This window comes from Lissotriton vulgaris, chromosome 1_1 (assembly GCF_964263255.1).
Source record: "Lissotriton vulgaris chromosome 1_1, aLisVul1.2, whole genome shotgun sequence".
Classification (NCBI taxonomy): domain Eukaryota; kingdom Metazoa; phylum Chordata; class Amphibia; order Caudata; family Salamandridae; genus Lissotriton; species Lissotriton vulgaris.
This window is the reverse complement of record NC_141685.1, coordinates 991859831-991876591: the sequence shown is the minus strand read 5'-3', so window position 1 is coordinate 991876591 and position 16761 is coordinate 991859831. Positions and strand designations below refer to the sequence as shown.

Sequence of the window (16761 nt, the reverse complement as noted above, 5' to 3'; positions counted from 1 at the left end):
TGAAACTCCTATCATTTCACTTAACAATGTATTATGTTGTATTGAAATTGCATTATAAGGCGCTTATTACCCTAACAAAGCTTTGAAACTTTCTTTATATAAAATGCAACTTGTTCAATAGCTTTTAGAGAAAGAGAACAAAAACAATATTTTGTATTTTTTTAAGTCTTAACTGATGCACCCAATGTTCAAATGACATTATTTGCTGTATCTGTTTTATGCAGAAATCATGATTCCCTTTGGACAGCTTACCCAGTTCAGCGAACCGAATCCAGTGTTAAGAATCCTGAAACCTTGGTGGGATGTCTTGGCAGAGTACACCAACATCATAATGGCCATGTTATCATTGTTCACAGCAAGTATACAAGTAAGGGAAGAATTTGTCATAGTAATCTCGTTAAAAAGAAGCATTTAAGGCCATTGATACACCTTGAGAAAGCAATAAAACTGCCCAAAGTCCAAATGCCGCAGCTACAAGGACAAAACCACAACTTTTCTAATAATGGTAAACTTAAAATAAACAATGACTTGTTTCAACAAAACACAGTGTAAGACAGGTAAAGACAAGTACTTATTACTTTGATGCCAGCCAATATATAGTAAGCCAAAGCTTTAAAGCAGCATGTGAAGAAATTACTAAGACGCGTGAGAACTGCCTAAAAGATGTATTCATAATCAAATTGAACACCTTTCGTCATGTGATCCCCAAAGCTTCTCACTCTTAAAGTTACATTCTTCACAAGCCAACATAAGGGCTTTGGCTACACCCATATCCAACAGTTTGGTGGTTTACGTACATTGTAAACGAATGTTACTACCCACATTTGGTTTATGTGCTAAATATGGTTGACACGTTTTAAATAAAGAGATCTGTCTATGCAAAACTCTGTCTTATTTTTAAAGCCGGTATAAATCTTCCACCAGTATTAAAATAATAACTAGAATTTACAAAGGCCTTCAATGTTGATGTTCAATTTACAACAGCTAAGGGCAATGCATATTTCCATGCACACTGTTGCTTGTCAGGCTTACTTAAATGTATTCACTCTGTCTCTGGCCTTTCATCTGGGAGATTATGTTATGTGTGTACCCACTTCACTCACCAACGACCACTCATATTCACCCATTCTACATTTAGCCACCTCTAGCCAAATAGACTCTTACTATGAGCCGAAGACACTTAAAAACATCCAATATGAGCCTCAGAAACACTCACATCTCTGTATCTTCTCACATAAAAACATCATAGCAAAAGAAACTAGTGAACTTCTGTTTTTATCCAGTATTATGGGTGTCTTTCATAGATTCACATGCCTGAATCATTCCCCGTCGTCGGAATGGGAGTCCCCGGTATATAAATAAAGTAATGTCCTATAGACATATAGAGAATTAGGCCTATAGGCCTCACATTAGTAACATATCCATGTCCTTTTGTAAAAAGGACCAAACTCTAGAAAATAGCAAATAAGCTGCCACCTCCCTCTAGAACCCTCCTGGAAGGAGCCTCAGTCCCTCAGATTTTCTACCACGCGTTGTGCTAAGGGAGTCTCCTCTGAGCTCTGCTCAGGTTTGTTTCTCCACAACTTGTTTCCAGTGTTTTGGGATATTTTTCTCCTGTTTCTTCAGTGACTACTTGAGAATATGGCTGACACACCAAAAAAGGGTCTTTTTAGATCCTGTGGTTCTTGTGGAAAGAAAAGGCTACATATTGATGACCAGCATAAAGACTGCCTGTATTGCCTGTATCCAGACCATTCTGCAAAGGACTGCAAGGTATGTCGTACCTTTTCCACTAAAACCCTCAAGAACCGTGAAGGACACCTCTTAATTTGGCTCCAGAGGCTGAAGGACAGAGACCACCTTGATTCCTCTGAGGAGAGTGAAGGTTCTTCAGTCTCTTCAAAATTATCTCTGAAGAGACCAAGGATGGCTTCTCCTAGCCCTACGGCTCCTCCTCAAAAGAAGACATCAAAAAAGTCTTCAGAGGTTCTGCCTAAGACAACTTCTGTGGAGGAAGTTCATACCTTCAAGAAGCCGGTTTCAACATCGTCGACAACGATATTGTCAACGACATCTTAATCGTCGAAGAAAACCGTGTCTGCAGCTTCTTATGTTTCTACGTCGACGACGTCTTCAATATCAGTTTTGAAACCAGTCCTTTTTGAGCGTATCGCTCACATTCATTGGTTTCCCCCGTGGAATGAACTACATTTCCAATCCCGATGATGTCATTCGGTAGTTCTTTTCAATATCGCGAGACCTGAGCTGGTCCGGGCGAACTTCCGGGCTGCTCGGGATTCGGGAGCCACATTAACAGCATAATCAACAAGTAAGCCCTTCTTGTTATTAAGCTTTTTTGAATTAAGCATTTTTGAATCAAGTATTGTACGAAAGACAACCGTAGTCTAAGCAGTCTGCATTTAGGGAAACACGGATGTAATGAGCAGTATGCTTTTGATTCCGCCTTTGAAGGTGTATCATGCTGTGAGTGGTTAGCCTCGTAGGAGAGGAGGTTTAAATATTGCCTTTCCTGCACCGGTCGTTGCCTCCCACTTGTCTTAGGTTTGGCCCGAGGCAACGACGGACAGGTAGGTGCCTTCTCCCTTAGGTTTCTATATGTTTAGCATGCTTATGGACTAGGAGTTGATGGTATGTAAGAATCATTGAATCAATGATAAGATACAGAGTCTTTACATTGGTTGTGTTTTTGTTTTGGGTTTGGCTCTAATATGGAGTTTCCAAAGAAGTAGTGCTTAGTCAGTTACCCCTCCGTTTAAGATGTACTAGTTGCCATCTGAGGGTGTATAGCTAAGTACTAACAGCAGCATACCTGACCGGGTCCTTGGATAAAAAATGTGACGTACTTCTCTATAATTTATGGATGTGAGCCGGAGCCAGTTTCTGGGCTCCATACCGGTTGTGCTAGGTTTTTTAGTGTTAGCCTGAGGTGTAGAGACAATAGAGGGGTGTTAGGAGATAGAAGAGAGCACAAGAGTGCTTAGGCTCTTTTTTGATCCATACATCCCTTGCTTTATTTCCACAGAGCGGTCCTCCCATTCCCTGAGCAAGGTCCAGGTGAGGTGAGGTCCGGTCCCCGGTCAAGCTGGGTGAGCAAATATAATATATTACATTCGAGCATTATATGTATGGGACACACATAAGGATGAGATTAACATGATTGTGTTTGGTTTTTCTAGATGTGAGACACACCACTTGACATGGAGGAACTATTTAATTAAGAAATTTTGTTTGTATCCTTTTTTCGTAATTAGTATCATCACATGCTTGCAGTAGCTATTAACATAGAGCAGAAGCCCTGAAGAAAGCCTTGGGACGTTTCCCATTTGGCTGAAACATGTTGGCCCAATAATAGTTATTTGGTCAACTGCACTGTTCTTGGTTTTTAATTAGGGATTGAGCCAGGACTCTAATAAAATACTGTCTTCCCCTGGAATCTCTACCCTATTTTATTTCACCACTTCTTGTATATAATTTTCATTTCACTGCACTTTTCCCACTGATTACTTCTCTTATGGTCGGAAATGTGATTGTGGGCTTGACCCATTTTTGAGCCAGTTACAGGGGGTTTGGTTCTTAGTCTCAATGATCAAGAGACAGACCATTCCTATTGTTGGAGGACCAAATGAGAAGCTTGATGGGAATCCACTGACCTTTTTGAGTCTCACCAACAATCACTTGTGTCCTGGGTTTCTCTACTTTTTGTGTTCCTTACTTACCTATTATGTGGTTATAAAGTACTTGGCGCCTTAGACTCACTGCATTGGCGGAGTCTGGCCTATAGAAGCTGACGGAAGAGCTTCTAATCAGACTCCCTGGTTTTTCTGTGTTATATATCTACGTCGACGACGACAGTTTCTACGCCGACGGCATTGTCGTCATTAACATCGTCGATTACTACGACCCCATCGTCGACGGCAGGTAAAGCTTTGTCGTCGATGATAGCCATCAAGAAAACACCGTCAACGTCGAAGACCCCGTCGACGCTGACCTCCCCGACGACAGCATCGGTGACAACCTCGATGACGAAGCCAATATCATCGACGTCGATTCCATCGACAAAAGCATCGTCGACGAAGGGCTTGTCGATCAAAGCACCGTCGACGAATGAACCGTCGACGAAGACATCGTCGGCGACAGGAATATCTTTGCCGTTGACGGCGGCCCCGTCGACAATGACTCCACCGACTACGTCAACTGTTGACGCTCCAGCGTCGACTATCATACCGTCGATGGGCTCGTCGATGATTATGGATTCTCGCCTACAAGCAACATGCGTACGCCTTAAAATCACAAAAAGGGTGCTGACGCCGGCGTTCAACTCAGCGAGCCGGGTCCAACCAATTCCTCCAGCATGTCTCCTCCAGGAGGAATACTCAGACGAGGGTGACATGTTCCAAATGGCAGTACAAAAGGGGGTGGTATCCATCACCGTTCTTTAGCCCACTCTGCCACCCCAGTTCAGACATGGCTATATGCAATCAGTCTGACCCTGTGCCTCATGGGAACAGTCCAGCCCGAACTGCCAAGCCATGCCTTCCCTGGACCGGAAACAAGCTTCCGAGGACCGGTTTCTGGCATTCCAGCCGTCTTCAGCCCGGCTTGCTTGAATCCAGTGGCAAAGTGAGCAAGGGACTCATGTCTGAGCATACCCTGCCACACTTATGGCAGCCAAAAGCGGTACAAAAGGGGGTGGTAATGGACGGAGCATCTGAACCAATCAAACACTCACACCCAGTCAAAAGATCTGGGTTTAATCCATCACCGTTCTTTAGCCCACTCTGCCACCCCAATTCAGACATGGCTATATGCAAATCAGTCTGACTCTGTGCCTCATGGGAACAGTCCAGCCCGAACTGCCAAGCCATGCCTTTCCTGGACTGGAAACAAGCTTCCGAGGACCGGTTTCTGGCATTCCAGCCGTCTTCAACCCGGCTTGAGAACAACAAACCAGTCCAACATCCAAATCTGGCATCTCTAAGGTTAGCCGCCTGGCTCCTGAATTCAGAGAGCTTCAGAATTTGAATATTCCACCTGATTGTAGAGCCATCCTAGCTCGAGCACGAGCATATAGCACCAATAAAACATACTCTTTGAAATGGAAGAGGTTTTGCGTCTGGTGTAAAATTCGAGGACTACACCCTTTCTCTTCATCTCCGGAACAAATTTTACCTTTTCTTCTCCACTTGGCAACGTCAGGCCTTGCTCACTCCTCCATTAGGGTCCACTTGGCTGCAATATCCTGTTACAAGAGATCTTCAGCGGGTCCTTCTCTCTGCTCTCACAGACTGATCAAACAATTTTAAAAAGGATTATACAGGACTTTCCCTCCGGTGAAAATGTTGCCTCCTACCTGGCACCTTAATACAGTCCTTAATCAGCTCATGAAGCATCCCTTTGAGCCAGTGCACAGGGCTGACCTGAAATATCTATCTTGGAAGACAGCTCTCCTATTTGCGCTCACATCCGCGAGGCGGGTGAGTGAGCTGCAAGCTTTCTCAGTTCAAGATCCTTTTCTGCAATTTAAACAAGACAGAGTGATTTTGCGGACAAATCCGAAGTTTATTCCAAAAGTCCCATCGGACTTCCATCTAAATGAGCCTGTGGTTGTGCGTTCCTTCTTTCCAAATCCCAGTACTGCAGCGGAAAGGTCGTTGCATTCATTGGATCTCAAGCGGTGCTTAAAATTTTATATCAACATGACAAAGGCTTTCAGAAAGTCAAATCAGCTATTTGTGGCTTACAGCACGCCCAGGAAAGGTCTTCCGCTTCCTAAACAGAGCATTTCCCGCTGGATCTCGGCAGCTATTTCTTTTTGTCATGAACAAGCAGGACATCCCCTTCACTCTAAAGTACGAGCTCATTCTGCTAGGGCGATGTCCACATCCATGGCACTTTTTGCAGGTGTGCCTGTCATTGACATTTGCAGAGCGGCAACATGGAAGTCGCCACATACCTTCACTAGGTATTACTGCCTGGACACAGAGTTTATGAAGGATGCTGCGGTGGGACAAGCAGTGCTTCGTCATCTATTTCACTAGAGGTGAGCCTTCTTTCATTCCTCCATCCTTTTCATGTATGCACATTTCTCCGTTGTGTAATTTGATGGTATTTATTGTTTGCAATTATATGCTCCTGTTAGTCGCTTGATATGTTTTTATCTAATGACTTGCATATACTGTACCATCCGAAATGTGCTTTGTGCATTGCTGGCTACTCTGATTCAGGCATGTGAATCTATGAAAGACACCCATAATACTGGCTAAGAAATGCGTTACTTACCTGTAACTGCAGTTATCCAGTATTGGTGTCTTTCATAGATTCACATGCAACCCTCCCGCCTCCCCTGGAAGGGCTCACCTAATTCTCTCAGTAATACTCCTACTTAGCTTTGTGCGTACGAAAATCTGAGGGACTGAGGCTCCTTCCAGGAGGGTTCTAGAGAGAGGTGGCAGCTGATTGGCTCTTTTCTAGAGTTTGGTCCTTTTTTACAAAAGGACATGGATATGTTACTAATGTGCGGCCTATAGGCCTATTTCTCTATATGTCTATAGCACATTACTTTATTTATATAACGGGACTCCGATTCCGACGACAGGGAATGATTCAGGCATGTGAACCTATGAAAGACACCAATACTGGATAACTGCAGTTACAGGTAAGTAACACATTTCATCTTAACCTTACACATATTATAACATGAAGCCAATCACAACACTTGGGGCTCGATTACGATGCAGTCAGGAAATCTTCCTAATCGAATCAGTTTGGAAATGGTTTCCGACTGACTCGGATTGGGAGAGTCCGACCGACCGAGTATGATGCATCCGGATGCTTCCAGATACGATTTGGTTGTACTCCAATTGACTACTATTAAAGCCTATGTTCCTAACCGCATCATAATCTGGCCCTCGGTCGGGAAGACACATTCCCGATCCGATTCGGTAGGAGCAAATACCTTTAGAAGGCCTTCCTAACCACATCGTAATTGGGCCCTAGGTAGGAATGCTTTCCTAATCGCATCATAATTGGGCCCCTGATCTGGTGCCAAAAATAAAACACAAGAAACACTATTACATCTCCCGAAAGAATGATGAGGCATTCTCCTCACTGAAATATGGCTGACTCCGAGCTGCAACTCCATCTTTACCAACATAGTCAGGGATATTTTGAAAGAATATCAATTGGCCACAGCCATGATAGCCTACATTAAACTCCCAACCAACAACCTCAACCAAAACAACAAGCAATCATCCTGCTACAGACCAGCAGACAATAAATTCAGTTTCACACTACCTCAACTAAATTCATTTAATTGCCTTACAGTGAAAACTAATAATCTCCTACTGCTTGTAGACTTAGGCTAACTCACAACTGGAAGCCACCACTTTACCATGCATCAAAAAACTCAGTTTCTTGCAATGACACCAAAAGATCAAACATCTGAAAAAACACCCTTAGACACTCTCAATCTGATCTTCCAGCAGAACTCAGTGATTTGTGCTTACCACCACAATACATCAGTCATCCTTCCGACGTAGGTGGAGGGGCCAAGTGTTCTATACAAACTATTCCGCCTTCGCCTGGGGAGTCCTGATTTGGGTGAGGGTGGGAGTGCCCTTTCTGTGCACAGGACAAATAATTGACCCTGAGGGGAGGTATCTTGTGTTATCCAGTGGTTTTGATGAAAGAGATATAACCCTGGGTAGCCTTTATGGCCCTAATCCAGAATAAGCCTCGTTCCTGACTCAGTTCTCCAGAACGCTGGCTCCTAGCATTGACATGGTCGATCATACTAGGGGCGACTTCAATTGTATCACAGACATAGGGTTTGACCGTTCCCTGATGCTGCCATAAATAAGCTAGCAGAGGCACGATTTCAATGGCAACAGCGGTGGGGATTGGTGGACTTTGGAGGGTGCAACACCCTGGGGACAGGGACTGTTCAGCACTACTTGAGCTCCATGTCCACCTAGATTCTATACTGTGCTCCCCTGATGTGCACAAATGTTTACAAACCAATGAATATCTTGCCAGAACAATTTCGGACCATATCCCAGGATTGGTGCCTGAGACCTGAAGGATTGGAGGACCAGGTCTTCCACATGACAGTGGGTGCCGCTATTGGACAATATTTCATAGAGAACGCTAACACAGCGACAAATCAACTAATAGAGTGGGACGCCTTTAAGTCAGTTATTCAAGGGCGTTGTATCTCAGAGATGGTAGGAGTATGGAAGGTGCGTCTGCAGGACACATTGGTGGCCTAGCAGAAACTCTGGGACCTAGAGAAGGAAAGCCAGAAAGGGGAGACAAGCAGCAAGAGCTTCTGACAGCCAAGGAAGCAGTGGCCGGGCAGGTGGGGAGGCTACGTTGCTTCGTTTATAAAACGTATGGGATACAAGCTCACTTTGAAAGGGACAAATATGGGGCCCTGCTGGCCAGGTTGGCTAACCCGGCCAGGAGAGGCTTGGTAATATTACAGCTGAAAGGACGGGGGAGAGACTCGCCACAGACAACAGAATATTAACCCCTTGCCTGTAGGGCTAATTCCCCTGCTGTGTTGGGGGGAGGAGGGGCAGGCACAGCGCCCCGGTGCTCGTGACGAGCTCAGCTCGTCGCGACCACCGCCCGTTCCAATGGAACGCCCAGCACAGCAGGGGAATTATCCCCGCGTGGGCGCGGGGCAACGGTCATGACGAGCTCAGCTCGTCATGAGCACACGGCCAACGTGGCTCATGACGAGCTAAGCACGTCCTGAGCATGGGAGGGGTTAATGACCTGTTTATGTATTACTACACTGACTTGTATAAGATCAAACTGGCCCAACCAATGAGGAGCTTATAAGCGGCAGAGAGCTACCAGTGGTGTCAGAGGAAATAGCAGAGACCCTGGGAAGGGACCTAGAGATAAGCGATATGAGGGGGGCTATCAAGAACATGGCCAGGAACAAGACTCCAGGGACGGATGGACTGCCGGTAGAGTTCTACTCAGCATATGTTGACCTACTAGCTGCTATGTTATGTGATATTATGTTTATGGGACTTGTAAAGCGCTTGTATGCCAAGGATCTCATGGCGCTAAGGGGAGAGGAGAGCGCTATCTTTCAAGCCCTAGCAGTAAGCTTGGGTGAATAACCATGTCTTAAGTTTTTTTCTAAAGCCAGAATATTCTGAGGTTAGCCTGATTTCGATTGGAAGGGAATTCCACAGTGTGGGGCCTAATACCGAGAAGCTCCAGCCACCCATGCTGCTAGACTGGTGGAACTATATAACCGGGTGAAACAGGTAGGAAATCTGCCTTGGTCAACAAGAGAAGCAGTCATCATCCCGCTGCTCAAACTGGGGAAGCCAGCATGGGACAGAGTGGCATATCGACTGCTCTCTATCCTTAACTTGAATTACAAGATTCTGAGCCGAATTCTGCTCACCTCTTCCCCATATGAGGACATTGATACACGGAGACCAGGCGGGCTTTATTCCCACCAGAAACAGGGCACTGAATGTCAGACGACTACTGCAAGTACTGGAGGCTGACTGTTAATGCAAAGAGGAGGCGACCATCTTTGCAGTAGATATTGAGAAGGCCTTCGATAGCCTGGAATGGGCTTACCTTTTCCAAGTGATGAGAAAATTCGGTTTGGGGCAGGTGGTCTGATCTCTGCAGCCTGCAAAATAGAACAGGGAACGCAGCAGGGATGTCCGCCGTCACCCCTGCTATTTGCCCTAACTATGGAGGAGTTGGCGGCCTGGACTAGAACTGGCCAATACTTCCAAAGTCTAGAGGTGACCGGGCAAATGCATCACATTGCATTCCATGCAGACAACTTGCTGCTGTTTCTGGTGGATACGGGGGAAGCGCTCGGGGGGCTAAAGAGCTCCTAAACAGACTAGGGAGGGTGGCGAGCCTTACAGTTAACTGGGCGAAGTCCTGCCTCTTCCCTACCAGGGCGGATAGGGTGGGCCCACAAAAGACGGAAGGTGTACAGTGGGAGGACCATTGCTTGACATACCTGGGTACCCAGATATACCACTTTCACAGAGACCCATTGGATGGTAATATAGGGAGAGCCTTGAGGGGAAACAAAAGTAGTTTTGACTTCTGGGGGACCCTCTCTCTGTCGGTAGCTGGTCGGGTCGCCCTCTTGAAGATGGTGACATTACCAAGGTTTTTATATTATTTCGGAACATTGCCAGTTTGGATCCCAGCATGGCTGTTTAGCCACATAAAAACAATGGTGTTGGTGTTCATATGGGAAACCAGCTGGCGGAGAGTAGCACTCACCACCCTTATGAGGCAAAGAGCAGAGGGAGGTTTGGCTGTGCCCGAATTTGAGTGCTATTACCTCGTGGCACAGCTGAAGTGGCTCACGAAGTAGGTGGCAGGCAGACACAAAGGGACAGAGGCCAGGGAGATGTGACTCCAGGCCTGTGGCTGTTGTAGCGAGTAATACTGAGACTCCCTATTCAGGACCATAATATCCCCACAGATCTGAAGAAATCACGCAAATGCTGGAATAGGAGCTTACAACGAGCTGAAACTAAATGCCCCTATGCCCCGAAGACCCCTTTGGTTATGTAAGATGCGCGCCTCATGGGGGTGACTGGCACAGACTGGAGGACTGTGTAGAGCTAGGAATATCTGCAATGGGGGACCTATATGAAGAGGGTACCCTAATCCAATTCAATGACCTTCGGGAGAGATATGACATACCTGGGGGGATTTCTTGTTGCACACTGCCCTTACGGCAGCGATACGGAAACACTGGAGGGTGGGACTCACAGAACCGCAGACATCGGCAGGGTGCCAATATGTGATAACAGCGGCTGGAACCATTAAGGCGGTCACATGCCTTTACAGGCATCTTACACACGAGATACTCCCCTCGAGTGAGTTGAATCAAAAATGGGAAGCAGATTTAGGCGAACCTGTAGCTAAGAAAGTGTGGGGGAGTTGGTAGAAAGGGCATGGAAGAACACTAGAACTGCTGGATTCCAATTGGGACACTTTTATATATTGCAGAGCTTACCTCACTCCGAGCAAAATTATTAAATATTTTGATAAACAAACAGCAGCTTGCCCACGCTGCAACATGGAGGGAGCAGAATTCATGCACATGATCTGGAGCTGCCTGAACCTGGGAGATTTCTGGGAGGAGGCAACCACAATATTGGCAGATCTGACTGAAAGGGAGATAGCAGTAATGCCTGGGTATTGCCTGCTGCGCTGGTTCCCCCACACGGCAAAAAATCAGGTGACGAGTAAGTTCCTGGATCTGGGACTGGTCTTAGCTAAAAGAGACATCACCAGCCATTGGAAATCGATGGGTGGCCCTAGCATACTCATATGGAAAAAATAATTCATAAAATGGGCAGAATGCGAAGGGGCAGTCAGGTGCCATATAGCCAAAAAAACAGGGAGCGAAAAGACACTGGAGACAGCTAGGGCATGGGCAGCGTTCGTGGAATTTCTAAGGAACCCAGAGGAAGAAAGGGGAGAGGACCCAGCAGGAGGGGCCCCTGATGGCGAAGGTTAAACCCCACACTTTAGACCCTGTTGTACACTGAACACCAGAGCAGGTATGCAGTGGTAGTTACTCCTCCATCGGTAGGCCATCAGTAAAGACCCATAAAGGCAGCCAGCAGAGCAAAGAGCAGGACATCCCCAGATCGGATTGATAAGTGAATGCCAGCACATGACACACTTGGGGGCTGGGGAGGGAGGGGGGACAAAGTTGGGGCCGGTTTACAATGTTGTGCAGTGACTCTACGGACTAATAGCAGGGACCCTGAAGGACTGAATGTGACGTAAATTGTGATTTTTATTAAGTGGGTAGCGTGGTTGGGGCCCTAGCCCACTGGCCTCCTTGGATATGTACCTGAAGTTCATTGAAGAGTACACTTGAATGTATGCAATTTACAATATTGATGTGCCTTATTGAATGTCTGTTTAAAACTCAATACAGTCTGTTTAAAAAATAATTCATAGTCATCCTTACGAGCCTTCAAGGAGAAGCAGCATTCTCAGCAATCACATGCTAGAGCAGGTGTCCAACAAAATTTCACTTGACACTCTGGTTGAGTTAGAACCTTGCTGCCCTGCTGCTTGGTGGCCAGATTGCCATGGGTTAAATGAATCAAGTCTGGTTTTATTAGTGCAGCTGAGCCAAAGGGTTCCTGCGGCTGCGATCAACGATCTCCACGGGACACCCTTCATTTTGTATTATTACGCCCTTTTTATTCATTGCCCAGGCGCCATTTTTTCGTAAATCTGCTGAAGAATAATACATTTAAACATGCTAAGGTGGCCCTTCTAAAGACCCCCTGACCCTACTTTCTATTACGAGTTTTTTAAGATTAGCAGTTAAGTTAAGAGAGACAAGAGGGATCTGCTGAAAGGAGTGCCCAAGGAAAACAAGAGTAACATGTGGGGGAGGGATCAGGGCTCAATGGATTGTAGATAGAATAGTTTGTGAACCCTTTTATAAAAGAAAAGAAAAAGTATATACATATCACTGTTATTTTAAACTGTACTTTTATGGTGTTTTGTAATGCCGAATAAAGTTTCAAAGAAGGAATCAAGTCTGTAAACAATATCGTTCAGACCCAACAGTAAATGAGTTCCAACTGTCCTCTAAACAGATAGAAATTGTCCTCATACAAAACACCAAAAAGTGAGAAGTAATTAAAGAGAACTGTACAGCACCTCCCACAAACACATTCTTGGGAGCAACAGGTGACATCATGTGACATCTGTGTGGAGTGAGCACTGCCAGGTCAACAATGGACTCATAAAGATGTCCATGCACCACTGGTCTCTTTCACCTCTTGAATTCTAAGGCTTTCCTCATTTGGTGTAAAGCCCTTATTTGGATAATAGGGGTAGCGTATGTTTAACCCATCATACCTTTTTTCACAAGAGATATCCACACCAAATATGTGTACTTTTTTTCAAAACTTCCTGGAGATGTTAAAGGCACTCAGGGTTTGTAGATCCAGGTGGAGGGGCTGCACCGCCAGCACTACAAAGCAACTTGCCATCTTCTGTGGCGCAAGACGTAGTCATTGCTTGTTGGTGCCTTTACTGCCGGAGAAGGTGGTGGGGGCTCAAAGTCCCAGTAAGCCCTAGTTTCAGGAGGAGGGGCTGCACCAGCGTTTCCCGTGTCACCAGCGCTACAAAGCACCTTGCCATCTGTTGCAGCCTCGATGGGAGGAATCCAGTCTACCCTTTCCTGCTGGTAGGAGTGTTTGCCAGTGACAATAAAATGACAATAATGTATTGTTATTATTATTGTATTTTTCCTATTGCATGCAGTCAGCGGCCTGTGTGCAGTGTGGGGCAGGCAGGGCTGGCCAGAGCAGGGGAGGAGTGGTTTGCACTCCCAAAGGACCTCTTGTGCTGACCAAACAGTTCATGGCACGTTGCATGTTCCTACCAGGTTGCATTACATAGCCTGGTGAGGAACATGCACAGGCTCCCTGTTCCAGTCTGAGTGCAGATTCACGCATCTCAGACCAATCACAACACTGCACAAGGGAGCTTGTGTGCCGGTTGATTCCTGCTGCCAGCCAGATAGATTGCAGAAAGGAAGAAGGATGAGGACGCAGGGGAGGCGGCAGCCATCCGGCCGTTCCAAAGTAAGTGGCTTTTTTGTTTGTCCCGATGCTAACCCTTATGTTATTGTCTTGGGCAATGTTCCTCCCCTCAAACCCGGTGCTTCGCCGGAAAATTTCAAACAACTAAAGAACAAACTTGTACATTGATTTTGAACTCCTCACTGGGGCTTTGAGTTGAAGGCTGGATCAACATGGTTCGACGAATTAGTTGGTTGGACAAAGATGTGAAACCTTTTGCGGCTGGACGAGTCCTCACTTCAATTAGGCAACCTTATCCAAGAAATCTACCAACTTCCTTTGTTTTTTTTTATTAGACTCGCTCCTTTGGATCCGCCCCACAGCCAAAACAGTGGCATTTACCAAGGCACCCAGCTGAGTTTTTCCAACAAATGTGTTCCCTTGTCTCTTCTGGATGATTGCGATTGACTGGTTGAACATGACCACCTGGACACACAGTTTGACTTTAAATGTACTCACTGGAAGGTGGCAGGTCTACTCATTAAGGTCAACAATACTGATTGGTTCAATATAATTAACTGTTTTCATATTTTGTATCTGCAGGAAACTTGGTGTTGGGATACAGTCTTTATTGATGGGTTCCTTTCAATCCATACTCCAGCGGGAAGTTCTAAAGGAGGCCACCATAAAGGTGGCCTCTTAACTATAATATCACTACTCTACAAACAAGCATTTGCAATGCAATAGGTCTTGCATTAGGAAAGCTTGAGCTATTGGTATTATAAATAATTTTTTTTTATTTATGTGTTGGTTTTGAAAATAGCGAAATTAATAGCTTTGTCATTTACAATGCCAATACTTTTAACTTTCACAAATATGACACCTATAGCGTTTGTAATGCAATATGTGTTGTATTTACTTGACTTAGATGGATTGATATTACAAATAACAATTGCTTTAATTTTTTTTAATAATTAATACTTAAATGAAAGTTATTGTAATTTATAATGGCAATAGCTTAAACTTTTGCAAATACATTTTGTGAAGATTATGTTCAGTGTATTTTATTGTGATGAAAATCCAAGAACAGAAGTGAAATTTTAACATCTTTTTGTGACATTTCTAATAAAGCTTGAAACATTGAGAGAACATATTTGTAGCAGTTGTTGTTGAATGGTTGCACAGATTGATGCTGTGGTGGTGCTGAGTGATGTTGTGGTTCGACGAGTGATGCTGTGGCGTTCAGTGATGCTGTGGTAGCGCATAGTGATTATGTGGTGCCCCTGAGTGATGATGTGGTGGTGCTGAGTGATGCTGTGGTGATGCGATAGAGTATGAATATGTGGCATGTAACTATGTGGCACTGAGTGGTATTTGGAGTGTATGTTGCATTGAGTGCAGTGTAATTATGTGGCGTGTAATTATGTGGCACTGAGTGGTATTTGGAGTGTATGTTGCGTTGAGCGCAGTGTAAACATGTAGCATATACTTATGTGGCACTGAGTGGTATTTGGAGTGTATGTTGCATTGAGTTCAGTGTCATTATGTGGCGGGTAATTATGTGGCACTGAGTGGTATTTGGAGTGTATGTTGCGTTGAGTGCAGTGTAATTATGTAGCATATAATTATGTGGCACTGAGTGGAATTGTGTGGAGTGTATGTTGCATTGAGTGCAGCGTAATTATGTGGCGTGTAACTAAGTGGCACTGAGTGGTATTTGGAGTGTATGTTGCATTGAGGGCAGTGTAATTATGTTGCATGTATCTATTTGGCACTGAGTGGTATTTGGAGTGTATGTTACATTGAGTGCAGTGTTCTTATGTGGTGTGTAATTATGTGGCACTGAGTGGTATTTGGAGTGTATGTTACATTGAGTGCAATGTAATTATGTGGAGTGTAACTATGTGGCACTGAGTGGTATTTGGAGTGAATGTTGCATGGAGTGCAGTGTAATTATGTGGCACTGAGTGGTATTGTTTGGAGTGTATGTTGTATTCAGTAGAGTGTAATTGTGTGGTGTGTAAGTATGTGCCACTGAGTGGTATTGTTTTTACTGTATGTTGCATTGAGTGCATTGTAATTATGTAGCATATAATTATGTGGCACTGAGTGGAATTGTGTGGAGTGTATGTTGCATTGAGTGCAGCGTAATTATGAGGCATGTAACTATGTGGCACTGAGTGGTATTTGGAGTGAATGTTGCATGGAGTGCAGTGTAATTATGCGGTGTGTAATTATGTGGCACTGAGTGGTATTGTTTGGAGTGTATGTTGCATTGTGATCATGTAGCATATAATTATGTGGCACTGAGTGGTATTGTGTGGAGTGTGTGTTGCATTCAGTATAGTGTAATTATGTGGTGTGTAATTATGTGGTGTGTAATTATGTGGCACTGAGTGGTATTTGGAGTGTATATTGCGTGGAGCACAGTGTAATTATGTAGCATATAATTATGTGGCACTGAGTGGTATTGTGTGGAGTATATGTTGCATTGAGTGCAGTGTTATTATGTGGCATGTAATTATGTGGCACTGAGTGGTATTTGGAGTGTATGTTGCTTTGAGTGTAGTGTAATTATGTGGCGTGTAATTATGTGGCACTGAGTGGTATTTGGAGTGTGTGTCGCATTGAGTGCAGTGTAATTATGTGGAGTGTATCAATGTGGCAGTGAGTGGTATTTGGAGAATAGGTTGCATTGAGTGCAGTGTAATTATGTGGCGTGTAATTATGTTGCACTGAGTGGTATTTGGAGTGTATGTCGCATTGAGTGCAATGTAATTATGTGGTGTGTAATTATGTGCACTGAGTGGTATTTGTAGTGTATGTTGCATTGAGCGCAGTGTATATATGTAGCATATAATTATGTGGAACTGAGTGGTATTGTCTGGAGTGTGTTGTATTCAGTAGAGTGTAATTATGTGGCGTGTAATTATGTGGCACTGAGTGGTATTGTTTGGAGTATATGGTGCATTGAGTGCAGTGTAATTATGTGGCAGGTAATTATGTGGTACTGAGTGGTATTGTGTGGAGTGTGTGTTGCATTCAGTAGAGTGTAATTATGTGGCGTGTAATTATGTGGCACTGAGTGGTATTTGGAGATATGTTACATTGAGTGCAGGATAATTATGTCGTGTGTCAAATCAAATCAAATCAAAAATAACTTTATTCG

At 44.6% G+C, this 16761-nt stretch overlaps 1 protein-coding gene across 1 annotated transcript in view; it reads left to right on the top strand.

Annotated features, from left to right (window-relative positions):
• The first annotated feature begins 229 nt into the window (after positions 1-229).
• The window catches only part of LOC147748365 (volume-regulated anion channel subunit LRRC8C-like), a 290742-nt gene continuing 274210 nt past the window's right edge, over positions 230-16761 (top strand). The window contains exon 1 of the mRNA XM_086927977.1: positions 230-367. Within this exon, the coding sequence (XP_086784103.1) occupies positions 230-367 (138 nt within the window). The remainder of the gene's footprint in view (positions 368-16761) is intronic.